Below are 12,585 nucleotides of genomic sequence, written 5' to 3' on the forward strand. Positions count from 1 at the left end.
AGACCGCCACCATCTGTATGCCACGTGCAGAATATAAACATTCATCACCGCTTCCCTGTGGCTCTTCTTTCCTAAGAGATTCTTTGACCGGATATTTCATTCAATTGTATTGATCTGGCTGTCCTAGACTCTCATTGGTTTGCTTCTTGATTTATTGACCGACTTGGTATATGCCTTAATTTTAAAGAAGGTGCACAATCATAAAAAGGACCCATTATTCCCACATATTTTAAGATAAATAAATCCAGCCTGAGCCGTGTTTGAAGAAATTTGCACAATCCTGACTTTAGTGCTAGAATTTCTCAGATTTTCCTACTTTTAAAACTTTTTAAGTTCAAAACGTTCCCTTAAAAAAGTAATACATGTCTATAATAATGTAATAGAAAAGTATGAAGTAGAATGTCAACTTTCCTCCTTTCTGGAAATACCCATTTTTACCATTTTGGTCTCATTCAAGAAATTTTATCTGTGGTATGTAAATATATATATTTATAGAGAGAGACGATACATATCTTCTATTTTTTGTCAAATGGAAGCATACCATGGCATACTGTCACTTGCTTTAGTACTCAGTAGTGCGTCTTAGAAATATTTCCATATCAGTAATAGAGAGTTACTTCATTCTTTTAAATGTTGAATCATTTTAGTCAAATCACTTTCTTTTATTGGATCTTAGAATTGGAAGAGACCTGAAAATTTCTCTCTTCTGACCTCCCTGCCAATGAAGGAATTCCCTTTACCACATTCCAAGAAATTGGTCAGTCTGCCTGAGATCAAATCCTTCCAGCTCTTTGGTACTTACCATCTCCTCAGGCTGAACATCCCCTTGTGGATAGCTGTGGTTAGTGAAGGGTTGCCCCATATATTAAACTGAAATATACCCTCCTTAATTTCATGCACTGGTCCTAATTCTGTTCTCTATGGTGGCCCTTAATTTTCTTTTACTTGATGCAATAATTCTCAACCTATGCTGTAGGTATTTATTATTAAAGAAAACCAAAGTAAAAATATTTTCTCACTTTGCAGGGAGCAAAATGGGATAATGAAACTTTTCTTACTTTTTTTCTTAAATCTTTAGTGTCAGATAGGAAAAAGAAATGAATATCTCATAAAATAATATGTTATGATGTTTACCTAATGATACCATAACTTCTTAGGGCTTTGTCACATGAACTGTTATGAGAAACACTGCTGTGAGCTAATAATTCCCAGATCCTTTAATCAAACCATCTTCTACATACCGCATGGATTCCAGGTTGACCCAACTGGACCCACTTGCCAATGTTTTCATTTGGTTCTCAGAACTGAAAGAAATTTTCCAGATACAATCTGAGCTGCATTGAGAGTGAATAAAATTCCACTGGTGAACAACTTTAAATCATCCTGGAGATGCAGGATGCGAAGGGGGAAAGTGCTACTGAACAAGGATTAATGGTCAATCTTTGGTTAGACAGAATGGAAATGAAGTTTATTGTATGTGTGAAAGCAGCCAGAGAAGAGATCTGAAAAAGGCTGGCAGGATTTCTGCCTTAAATCAACATTAGAGCCACTTTGCAGTTGACAGTTTGATTGCACTGACTCCTGCTGGGTGAATGGAATTGTGGCAAAATGGCATTTCAAGCCTGAGGATGAGGGGATAGAAACAGCTGTTTTCGCAGGCAGTGTCTGATTTATAGTAGTCACTAAATTCTTGAAAAGGTCAGTTGTCAAAATCATTGACTCCTCCGAGGAGTTACTGCACCATGACCGTCCTCTCTTCCCTGCAGATGAGGTGGCTAATTGACGTTCTTTCTCCCTCTCCTGTACAGAACCTCCACCTACACAACCACCAACTTTCCCGCCAACCATTCCACCAGCAAAAGAAGGTAAAAGAATAATACAGCAATGAAATGATTTTACGTTTAGAGTTTGTGCTGGTTTTGTTTGTTCATTTTTAAACCCAGGTATTAATATTTAGTGTGCTACTTCTTTTTCCCTTTGATAGGAATGCTTATCAAACTCTGAAAATATCCATTTGGTAATAGACTCTGTACACAGAGAATAGATTTTCTAACAGAATGGCTTTATATTTAGTTCGTTGAAAATATCAGAGTAGTAAATGTGCATCAAGGAAGAACAGTTAGCTAATTTGTGAGTGGGAACCCAATTTATAATTCTATAGACAAAGGTTTAGGTTCCCTAGCTTTTATCTAAACTATCTCCTCCAGTTGTCTCTTTCTGTCCTCAACACAACCATTCCTCACCACCTCTTATCTGTGCAATTGGAGTAACTTTCTTACCAGCCTGCCAACAGAGACCTGATCGTTGTTTTTTTTTTAATTCAAGTAATGAACATTTATCAATTCTACTATTGTTCTCAAAGCCACTATACTAGACTCTGGAATGCCATAGTACATGATTTCTGCTCTCTGCTTGCTCTCAGTATTGCAAAAGAGATGGTGCTTGCCTAGATAATTACCAATCAAGGATATGAATTATAGCATGGATATTGTACAAATACTGTGGCAGCCCAGAAATGAGACAGTTAATGCCACTGTAGGTTAATTGTTCATGAAGTAGAAAGGAGAATTTGATCTGCATTTTGAAGAGTGTGTCTTACAGCTTTACAGGTAAATAACGGGAAAGACTAGAAGTGCCTTAGTGTGGCACAGGGAAAAAGGTGGTGATAGATTTCTGAAGTTGTTTGTGTAGCAGATTAAGGAGTTTTCGCTTTATCCTGTAAGAAGTGGCATGTCATGGAAAGTTTGAAAGAAAGGAGGGGGAGCAACTGAAATCTATGTTGGAGAAAGGTAACTTCGGTAGAGTGGGGAGGATGGATTAAGGAAGGGTGTATTGGAAGAAGAGTTTGTCCATTCATCTTTTTTTGTCTGGGCAGGCACCGGGAATCGAACCCGGGTCTCTGGCTTGGCAGGTGAGAACTCTGCCTGCTGAGCCACCGTGGCCTGCCCCCATCACGCATTTTTAAGTGGCTGTTTCATATCACAGCTGCAAAAAAAATTAAGTTGTTCCTACCATATAGGGGCATAAAGTCGATGGGATTAGCTACTGCCAAGAATGGAAGGGTCAAGGAAAAGAAGAGGCAGTAAGGAATTCTAATAAAATTAAACCTTCTTCCTAGTCTAGCATGTGAAGTCTTCAGTGATCAACTACTTGCCAACAGCCTTTCCCAGACCATCTTACACAACAGCAACACTGTACAACTCAGTATGCATGTACAACCCCATGCATACCTTATGTGATCTGCATTTTTTTTTATTGCTGTTCACTCTACTTGGAATGCTAAACTCTTTGATCTTTCAACCATGCATTTTGCCTTCCTCATCCTCAATAGCTGTCATTATTCTCACCAATGGAACTGAAAATTTAATCCTAATCGATGAATTTACTAATCAGGCTTTTCTGATGCAGGTACTATAGAATACTTTCAGGTTAGAATATTTTTATTTACAGCTGAACAGTGAAGACTCACCTATGCTCGTGGAAGAAAACTTACATGATTTGGAAGGGTCTATGAGAGTAAGGATCGACAAAGTAAAATATCGGCCCTGAGGTCTTCTTCATGATAGCTTTTTGGAGTGTGGTGCATTTGTAACTTGAATGCTTGTTCATTTTAGGTTCTATTTGTCCTAGATGTATTTTAAATTTTCATCTATAAATTTTTATTATTAAAGTAATTCCTAATAGTTGTTATACAAATATTGAAAAATAAAGTACAAGAAGAAAATTTAAAACACTCATGATTTCACATCCTAGAGGTAATTCCTTCATGTATGTTTATGTATTATCTTCTTTTTCTTTTATTTATTAGGTACATTTTCCTAGTATATTTTTAAATAGCTTTTGCTATCATTTTGAAGGTAGAACCTAAACTTCACTTTATCTTTTCTTGGAAACAGAAGTCAGAGTTTTCTTTGATAAGCTAATTAATAGATCTTGTGATCTTTTTCAAGTTTGAATTCAACCATAAATTTGTAAAATTTTATAAATCACAGATTTCATGAAAATAAGCGTACCAGAGTTTGAGGTGCCTAGAGTATTATCTCACTTGAAGATTGCTTATTTCGCATTATAAATAGATTCCAGAAAATGAAAGTACACTTAATAAAATAAAAACCAAGTGAGTTTTTTCTTATTAGAGAAGTTATAGGTTTACAGAAAAAAAATGCATAAAATACAGAGTTCCCATATACCACTCTGCATTAGTGTGGTACATTTGTTTTAATTCATGAATGTTTTACTAATTCTACTATTAGCTATTGTCTATTGGGTACAATAGGGTTCACTGTCTGTACTGCACAGTCCCACTTCTGTATTTTTAAATTTGTATTTAGTAACATATACACAACCTGAAATTTTCCCTTTTAACCACATTCAAATATATAATTCAGTGCTGATAAAGTGAGCTCTTTGTTGTGTTTTTTAAAGAAAGGAGAAAGGCACGTTATCTCATGGAACATTTGCAAGCAATTGCCCTAAGATGAAACGATTCAGATTATTGAAGAGTAAATTGTTTGCTTCATCATAAAACAGAGTTAACTGCAGTGATCTACACTAAAGAAGAAAAAGAGAGGCATGGTAATCTGAAACAGCTCAGGATGTGAAAAAAAAAAGACTTTAAAATGCTTTTTATGGAGTAGGGTTTTGTGGGTGTGGTCTTTGTTTTTTGTTTGAGATCAGTAATACCTATTAATGATAGTTTTTCTGGACTAACAGTGCACGTTTCTTGAACACAGATCAGTGGGTGGCAGAAGGACATAGATACAATTATTGGGCAAGGCTGGAGTTAAAGATTGCTTATGGCTTCAGCTTCTTATTCATGAACAGAATCTTGGGTCTAGGAGAGAAAAGATGGTCAAGAAGTATCATGAGCAAGAGCTTGGAATATAAAACTTATGATTTTACCTTCTCTTTGGGAAAGAGTTTTAGTTACCAGAGGAAATCACCATCTCTGATTCTCTGTTGGTTCAATAACTATCATAGTTTTCCCTTTTATCTCTGATTCTTAATTTATTCTTGGTCTTCAGTGTGTAAAGCTGCCAAGGCAGACCTGGTGTTCATGGTGGATGGATCCTGGAGTATTGGAGACGACAATTTCAATAAGATCATTAACTTTCTATACAGCACTGTTGGAGCCCTGGACAGGATTGGTGCAGATGGAACTCAAGTAAGGCTACTAGATCCATCATTCATTCATTCATTCCATACATTAACAAATATTTATTTATTAATTGTATTTTATTTTGTTCTTAAACTCTTATACTGGCTGCTTGTTAAGGGAGATGGGTAAACAACTATTATGATTAGATCCAACCTCATATGAGGGAGTAGACAAATCTAGATTTGGAAATAACTTCCTAGTTCTTGGTAGAACTTGAAAGGATGTTAACCCCTAGCAGCAGTCCAGTTCAGCAAACTAAGGATAAAATGGCCATGTCAGCTGATGTGTCTTTTATGTACTTTTATATACTTATCTTCCTTTAAAGATAAAATATTTTCCCTGCCCTCAAGGATACTACAATCTTAAAAGTAAGAGAGTTATGGCCACAAGTTATTAAAGTTCAAGTAGAATATGAAACAAATGTATTTATTCAACAAATATTTACTGAGACTCTCTTGTAGCCAGACATCATACTAGGTCGGGATATACACATGACAGGCAGTATCTTCTGATTTCATGAACCTGACATTCTTAAAGGCAAGTGGAGGGAAAAAGAGGGAGACATGTATAAACAAGCAAACAAATAAATTCACAAGATAGGGACATGGACTATGAAAGAAGAGTGATGTGGCTTAATGTCACACTTTCTAAGGAGGTATGTTTTGCACCATTATGTGAATGATGCACGTAAGATCTGAGAGGAGAACTTCCAGGTAGAAAATAGTACATTCCAAGGACCTAAGACGAGCATGAGCTTGGAAGGTTCAGAACCAACACTTATTTTAGAGTATAGTAGGCAAGAGGGTGGGGGTAGGAAAAGAGGTAGAGGGAGTAAGCAAATGCCAAGTTATCTTTGGTCCTGTGGACCACTGAAGGTGTTGGAATGTCATGGGAAGCCGCTGGAAAGTTTTAAGGAGAGGAAAGATAAGATCTAATTTCCTTTTTTAAACACTCTTTCTGACTGCTCTGAAAAGTATGGATAATAGGGCTAAGAGTAGAAGTGGAGAGACCAGTTAGGAGGCTGTTCTGGTCTGGTCAGGTGGGTGGCTTGGACTAAGGTGATAGTTATAAAAGAGCTGAAGTACTGAGACATGGTACAGTGTAGATGAGCTTCACATTAGGCTGAATAAAGGAAGTCAGACACAAAAGGTCATGTGTTGTTGTTCCGCTGATATGAAATATCCTGAGTAGGTAAATCCATAAAGACAGAATACAGATTAACAGTTGTATGGGGGTGGGGGAAAGAGGGTTTCTTATAGGAGCAATGAAAGTATTTTGAAACTAGATTAAGGTGGTGGCGGCATATTGTTGTGAAAGTAGTAAATGCCAATGAATTGTTCACTTAAAAATGGTTACTTTGATGTTATGTGAATCTCACCTCAATTAAGAAACAAAAGCAAAAACAAAAAAAACCTAACATACCTTCTCTCTCCAGGTGGCAATGGTTCAGTTCACTGATGACCCCAGAACAGAATTTAAACTAGATGCTTACAAAACCAAAGAGTCTCTTCTTAATGCAATTAAACATATTTCATACAAAGGAGGAAATACAAAAACGGGTAAGATCAAAAAGAGTTTCCTAGCAAAAGCCTAAAGTAATTAATTATTAGTGATTACTGAAATGACCTCTTTTTGAGTAAATAGTAATTTCTGTTTTTCATTTTTTAGATTTTTTACTGATTTTAGAACCATATTCCTAATCTCCCCTTCCCAGCAAAGCAACCAAGAAGGGAGTAAAATTGAACCACTGATTTCCTTTATTTCAGGAAAAGCAATTACATATGTTCGAGACGCCTTGTTTACTGTAGACTCAGGTACAAGAAGAGGCATCCCAAAGGTTATAGTGGTTATAACGGATGGGCGGTCACAAGATGATGTGACCAAAATTTCCAAGGAGATGCAATTAGATGGTAAGTTTTACAGATAGAAACAATAGTGGTGGACAGTGCAACAGTGGCTCAGTGGCAGAACTCTTGCCTGCCATGCTGGAGACCCCGGTTCGATTCCCAGTGCCTGCCCATGCAAAACAAAAAAAGCAGGAAAAAAACAATAGCACTAACCAATAATAATGTTAGCACTGGTGTTTTCTAAATCCAAATTTGTGGGCTGCATAAGGCATACTTAAGTGTTTCTAAATCATTCTCAATATTAAATGGGTAATGTGATTTTTAGACTGCCTTCCAGTTTACAGATCTATCATTTTACTGTATTTCCTCTAATATGTCTGTTTTGCATCAGAAGCCCTGTATAAGGACTATGAAAAGGTCCATAATGCAGGCCCAGGAGGAGGACCTGAAACATAGAAACTTCTCATCCCTCTTACCTGTAAAAGGGAGAGTCTCCTAAGACTATTGTGAAAATCAAATTATATAAGACAAGACGTGTGTGGCAAATAGTAGTTTCCTATTGATCACCAGCGTTGAATGGTAATCTACCTCAGGGTGTTAAGCCCACTAGTATCTCAGTTTCCATTTCTGAGTAAAACAGCATAACTGAGTTAAACTCAATTTCTTTGTTTCAACGACACTTCATCCCATAAGTCTTAATATAACTATTAAAATACACAAACATAAAGATGTCATTCAAGTGGAAACTATTTTGTCCCCAGCGCTAATTGGGGCATTGAGCTTCTTGAGTTTCTTTAAAATGGAAAACTTCTTTGGGCAGTTGATGGACTACTTATCATATAGTGAAATATGTGCTTGCAGAATTCTGATGAATTGTAAAGAATTAATTTTCCACTCCCACCAATGCTGCTAAACATTTGGACTTGACGTACATTGCATTATTTGTATTTGTGCGATTTAAAGTAATCAGAAATCTTCTCCCCTTCTGCCACAGGTTTCAGCATTTTCGCAATCGGAGTGGCAGATGCAGATTACTCAGAGTTGGTTAGCATTGGCAGTAAGCCCAGCGCCCGCCATGTCTTCTTTGTGGATGACTTTGACGCCTTTAAGAAAATTGAAGATGAGTTGATTACTTTTGTCTGTGAAACTGCATCAGCAAGTTAGTTCTTTGTACTTACTCATGTTACTTAAAGGTTGAATGGTTAATTCTGGTCGAATAATGAGCCCCATCATGATCTGAGGAAGGGATATTGAATTGCAGAGTTGCTTGTTTTGCAGACATTAAGTTTTATAGTTTTGAGCATATGGAAATGATGTAATCCTCCCTCCCCCGACTTTAGAGTTTTAGGTTGGTAAAGAATTTCCCTAGTGAAATGAGTGTCTAAAAGCAACTGTGCTTGGCTAGATGAAACAAATAGCTTTCAGAAATGAATTAAGAGTGGTCATCATGGCAACACACTAGAAGTGAGACTTCTCCCAACACAGATGCTCAAGAAATTGATTGCCGGCAATTTTAATGGACCCAGAAGATGAGAGAGGTTTTGTGGCCCTTTGGTTTTAATAGAGGCAGTTCGAGCATTTCAATCTTTGGGAAACCACAGAAAACCATTGCCCCATTTGGTATGGATTCCCTCAGCAATTGATGTCCAGAAAGATTATGTTATCTACCTGTTCTCAGACTGGGAAAAGAGATGTTTGGAAACATGTCTGAATTAGGGCTGTGTTTTGTTTTGTTTTCTAGCTTGCCCACCAGTGCACAAGGATGGCATTGATCTTGCAGGTATATAGTTTCACAATTTTTCCAGATATAAATATAGTAAATCCATTTGGGGTGCAGTGTTTTTTTATCCTTAATAGAATAAACTTGATATTAAAAATCCTAAAATGAACGTATATTCTTTTTCTGTACTTTCTGTTTACTTAGGATTTAAGATGATGGAAATGTTTGGTTTGGTTGAAAAGGATTTTTCATCCGTGCAAGGGGTTTCTATGGAGCCTGGTACATTCAATGTGTATCCATGTTACCAACTTCATAAAGATGCCTTGGTTTCCCAGCCAACCAGGTATGTTTCCTTTGTACAATTTTAAAGCCAATCATTTGTTTATTATATCTCAACATGGAAATTATGTCAACTCAGAGTGTGCTGTTTAGTTCTTGGTGGGATTTTCCATCATGTTTAGAGCAGATGATGTCTAGATTCCTTGCCTTAAAAACATCAGCCTCACGGATAATATAGGTTGAACTGGGGTTTTCCAGAGACACAGACCCACAGAACCAACAGAATATATGAGATTTATTATAGAAATTGGCTCATGTGACCATGGGGATGAGCAAGTTCAAATTCCATAGGGCAGGCCACAAGTTGGAGACTCTGATGGAAGGTGAGGTTGAATTCTCCAGGAGAAGCTGGCTGGCTGAAGTAGAGGCAGGAATTCTTGTTTCTGACATCTGAAATCCTCAGTTCTGGTTTTAAGACCTCTACCTGCCTCATTGCTGAAGGCAGTCTCCTTTGTTGATTTCTGTTGCAATCTGCCATAGATGCGGTCAACTGACTATAGATCCATCTACGAAATAGCTTTACAGTAGTAGTCCAGTGCTTGCCTGACCAAACAACTGGACACCATAACCTAGCCAAGTTGACACATGAAATTAACCATCATGCTGTTGATTGGAGAAAATATATAATTATAAGTTAATATGTATACAATACTGTTATATGCCAGGCATTGTTCTAAGTGTTTTCTGTATATGAACTCACTCCGACCTCCAGACAACTCTATGAAGTAGATTCAGTTATCATCTCAATTTTATCAACAATGAAACTGAAGCACAAAGGAGTTAAAGGATTTGAGTGAGATCACCTGGTTTGTTCAGTGGCAGTGCTGGGATTTGCTCCCCTGCAATGAGGCTCCAGAGCCCACACCCTGAACTGACACTAGTGTCATGAATGCAAATGTTTTTTTTTTTTAATCTGTGAGAAGTCACAACAGCATCTCCATATAGTTAAAGAGTAGTAGCAGGTTTATATAAAAATTGCGTTAGCTGGTTTACTGACAGTCTGGTGAATTTAGAGACTCATGAGGCCATTTGGAGTCATTCTGTAAACTCTGGGTTTCTTGAGATTGCAGGTAGATAATTCCTAGGTTACAGTGTGATCTTTCAAGATGTCATCTGCTACTTTATGTTCCAATTCAATGTTTGTTTTTGTCTCCAAATGCCTTGAGTGTTTTATGTGACTCATCTCAGAGTGTTCAAATTTTGATGTGCTATAAGCATGGACGGGAAAAGTTGGGAGAGATCATATGTGTATTAAATTCATCTTTCCAGTGTATAGCAAGTTACTTTTCTATTTTCTTCCAAAATTTTGTTTATTAAATTCTAACAGACTACAGTACTATCCTCTTCTTTTGTTTTGCTGTATTATGGGGAAACATATTTAAAATAAATAGACCTTTTCTAATAATCTAAAATATTTGTTGTTTAAGTCAAGCTTAATTTTCTAGAAAACTGTAATAAATGCCTCTGACCTTCAGAATAGATGTGGTTTTAGTTTAAAACCAAAATCTGATGTTCCTTTTTGGCAGTTTTTTTCCTCTCTGTCTATTTAAATGTATTAAAATGTTTATTTGGATAATCATTCCTGGATGCCTAGCCCAAAAGAAGAGTTGCCAAAGGGAAAATCCTCTACTGTTCCACTGATATTCCATCAGGTCTGTAATGCCCGCTATTATGGAACCTATGTGTCCATTCCCAGCCTTCACTTGACTTGACCTACACCAGCACTTGAAACAGCTGATTGCTCTTTCCTCTTGGGTTCGCTTTCCTCAGTTGGCCTCTGGGACAGCACACTCTCCAGAGTTTCTTCCTGCATTTCTGGCTGTTCCTTTGCAGTGCTGGTTCCTTTTCTCCTTCACTTCTTCTTGTGAGAGCCAATCTCTTTGCTCTTCAATCTGTTTGCTTTTATCTACACCTACTTCTTAGTGATCTTTTCAGTCTTGTGGCTCTAAGCAGCCTCTAGATGCTGATGTATGTCTAGTCCATACCTATTTACCAAAGCCTATACCTGCATATACAACTGCCTACGAGGCATCTCTTCTTTTTTTTTTTTTTTATTATTTTTTTAGAAATATTTTTATTGACAAATCTGCACATCATATATTCCATGCATGGTGTACAATCGGTGGCTCACAATATGATCACATAGTTGTGTATTCATCACCATAATCATTTTTAGAACATTTGCATCACTCCAGAGAAAGAAATTTAAAAAAAGAAAAAAAATCATACATCCCATACCCTTTACCCCTTCCTCTCACTGACCACTAGTATTTCAATCTACCAATTTATTTTACCCTTTTTCCTCCCTATTATTTATTTATTTATTATCCATGTTTTATTTTTTTTACCTCATCGTCCATACCCTGGATAAAAAGAGCATCAGACACAAGGTTTTCACAATTACGTCGTCACATTGTAAAAGTTATATCATTATACAATCATCTTCAAGAATCAAGGTCACTGGAACACAGCTCAACAATTTCAGGTACTTCCCTCCAGCCACTCCAATACACCATTAACTAAAAAGGAATATCTATATAATGCATAAGAATAACCTCCAAGATAACCTCTCCACTCTGTTTGAAATCTCTTAGCCACTGACACTTTATTTTGTCTCATTTCTCTCTTCTCCATTTTGGTCAAGAAGCCTTTTTCAATCCCATGATAGACATTTCTTTTTGAATGGCTGGTGGGCATTTCAAAACTTCATATGTTCAAAACCATATCCCAGATTCTCCCTCCAGAACCAGCTTCACCCGTAACTTTTCTGTCTCAGTTAATGATAACTATATCATACATCTGACTTCTCTTCTCTTGCCCCACATCCAGTCTATCACAAAATGCTATTGTGTGTACCTTCTCACCACCTCCACTGCCAACACCCCTATCTGGGCCACCATCATTTTTTCCCAAGACCGTTTCAACAGTCTCCTAATCGACCTTACTGCTCTGCCCTTACCCTCTTAGAGTCAATTTTCCATATGTCATCAGAGTCATTCTTTTAAAATATCAAGCCAGATGATGTCGTTCCAGAAACTACAATTCCCTATTTCCCTCAGAATAAGTCAAAGTTCTCAGAATGGCCTCCAGGGCCCTTTATTACCTGAATACCTGTTACCTTTCTTCACCTCCTGTCTCTTTCCATCTGCTCCAGCCACAATGGCCTCCTGGCCATTCCCAAACACACCAGCTTTATGCTGCCTTGGTGTCTTTACACTGGATATCCCCTCAGCTTGACATACTCTTTTCTCTAACACCCTTCAATCAAAAGGCTTATTTCTTTGCCTCCTTCAAGTTTTTGGTCAAATGTGAACTTCTCAAAGAACCTTTGCTCATGCGGAAGTTTCTCAATGCACCTTCTAATCGAAGCCAACCCTGGTGACTTCAAGTAAAATTGCAGCGCGATCCCCTCTAACCATCCAGGTCCTCATCATGCTGTTTGACTGTTTTTGCCTTTCCTGGCTAACATACCTTTTAACATGATGTATAATTTACCCTGCTAGAATTTAAGGGTCAGGGAT

The 12,585-nt window shown here is 37.3% G+C and overlaps 1 protein-coding gene across 5 annotated transcripts in view; it reads left to right on the top strand.

Moving 5' to 3' along the window:
- COL14A1 (collagen type XIV alpha 1 chain) overlaps positions 1-12,585 on the top strand; it is a 219,066-nt gene that overhangs the window by 125,092 nt on the left and 81,389 nt on the right. For all 5 annotated transcript variants that reach the window (XM_077167556.1, XM_077167558.1, XM_077167557.1 and 2 more), the window contains 7 exons: positions 1,809-1,865; positions 5,025-5,164; positions 6,594-6,717; positions 6,925-7,068; positions 8,000-8,164; positions 8,747-8,785; positions 8,930-9,068. In XM_077167556.1, the coding sequence (XP_077023671.1) occupies positions 1,809-1,865; positions 5,025-5,164; positions 6,594-6,717; positions 6,925-7,068; positions 8,000-8,164; positions 8,747-8,785; positions 8,930-9,068 (808 nt within the window). The remainder of the gene's footprint in view (positions 1-1,808; positions 1,866-5,024; positions 5,165-6,593; positions 6,718-6,924; positions 7,069-7,999; positions 8,165-8,746; positions 8,786-8,929; positions 9,069-12,585) is intronic.

This window comes from Tamandua tetradactyla, chromosome 6 (genome assembly GCF_023851605.1).
Source record: "Tamandua tetradactyla isolate mTamTet1 chromosome 6, mTamTet1.pri, whole genome shotgun sequence".
Classification (NCBI taxonomy): Eukaryota; Metazoa; Chordata; class Mammalia; order Pilosa; family Myrmecophagidae; genus Tamandua; species Tamandua tetradactyla.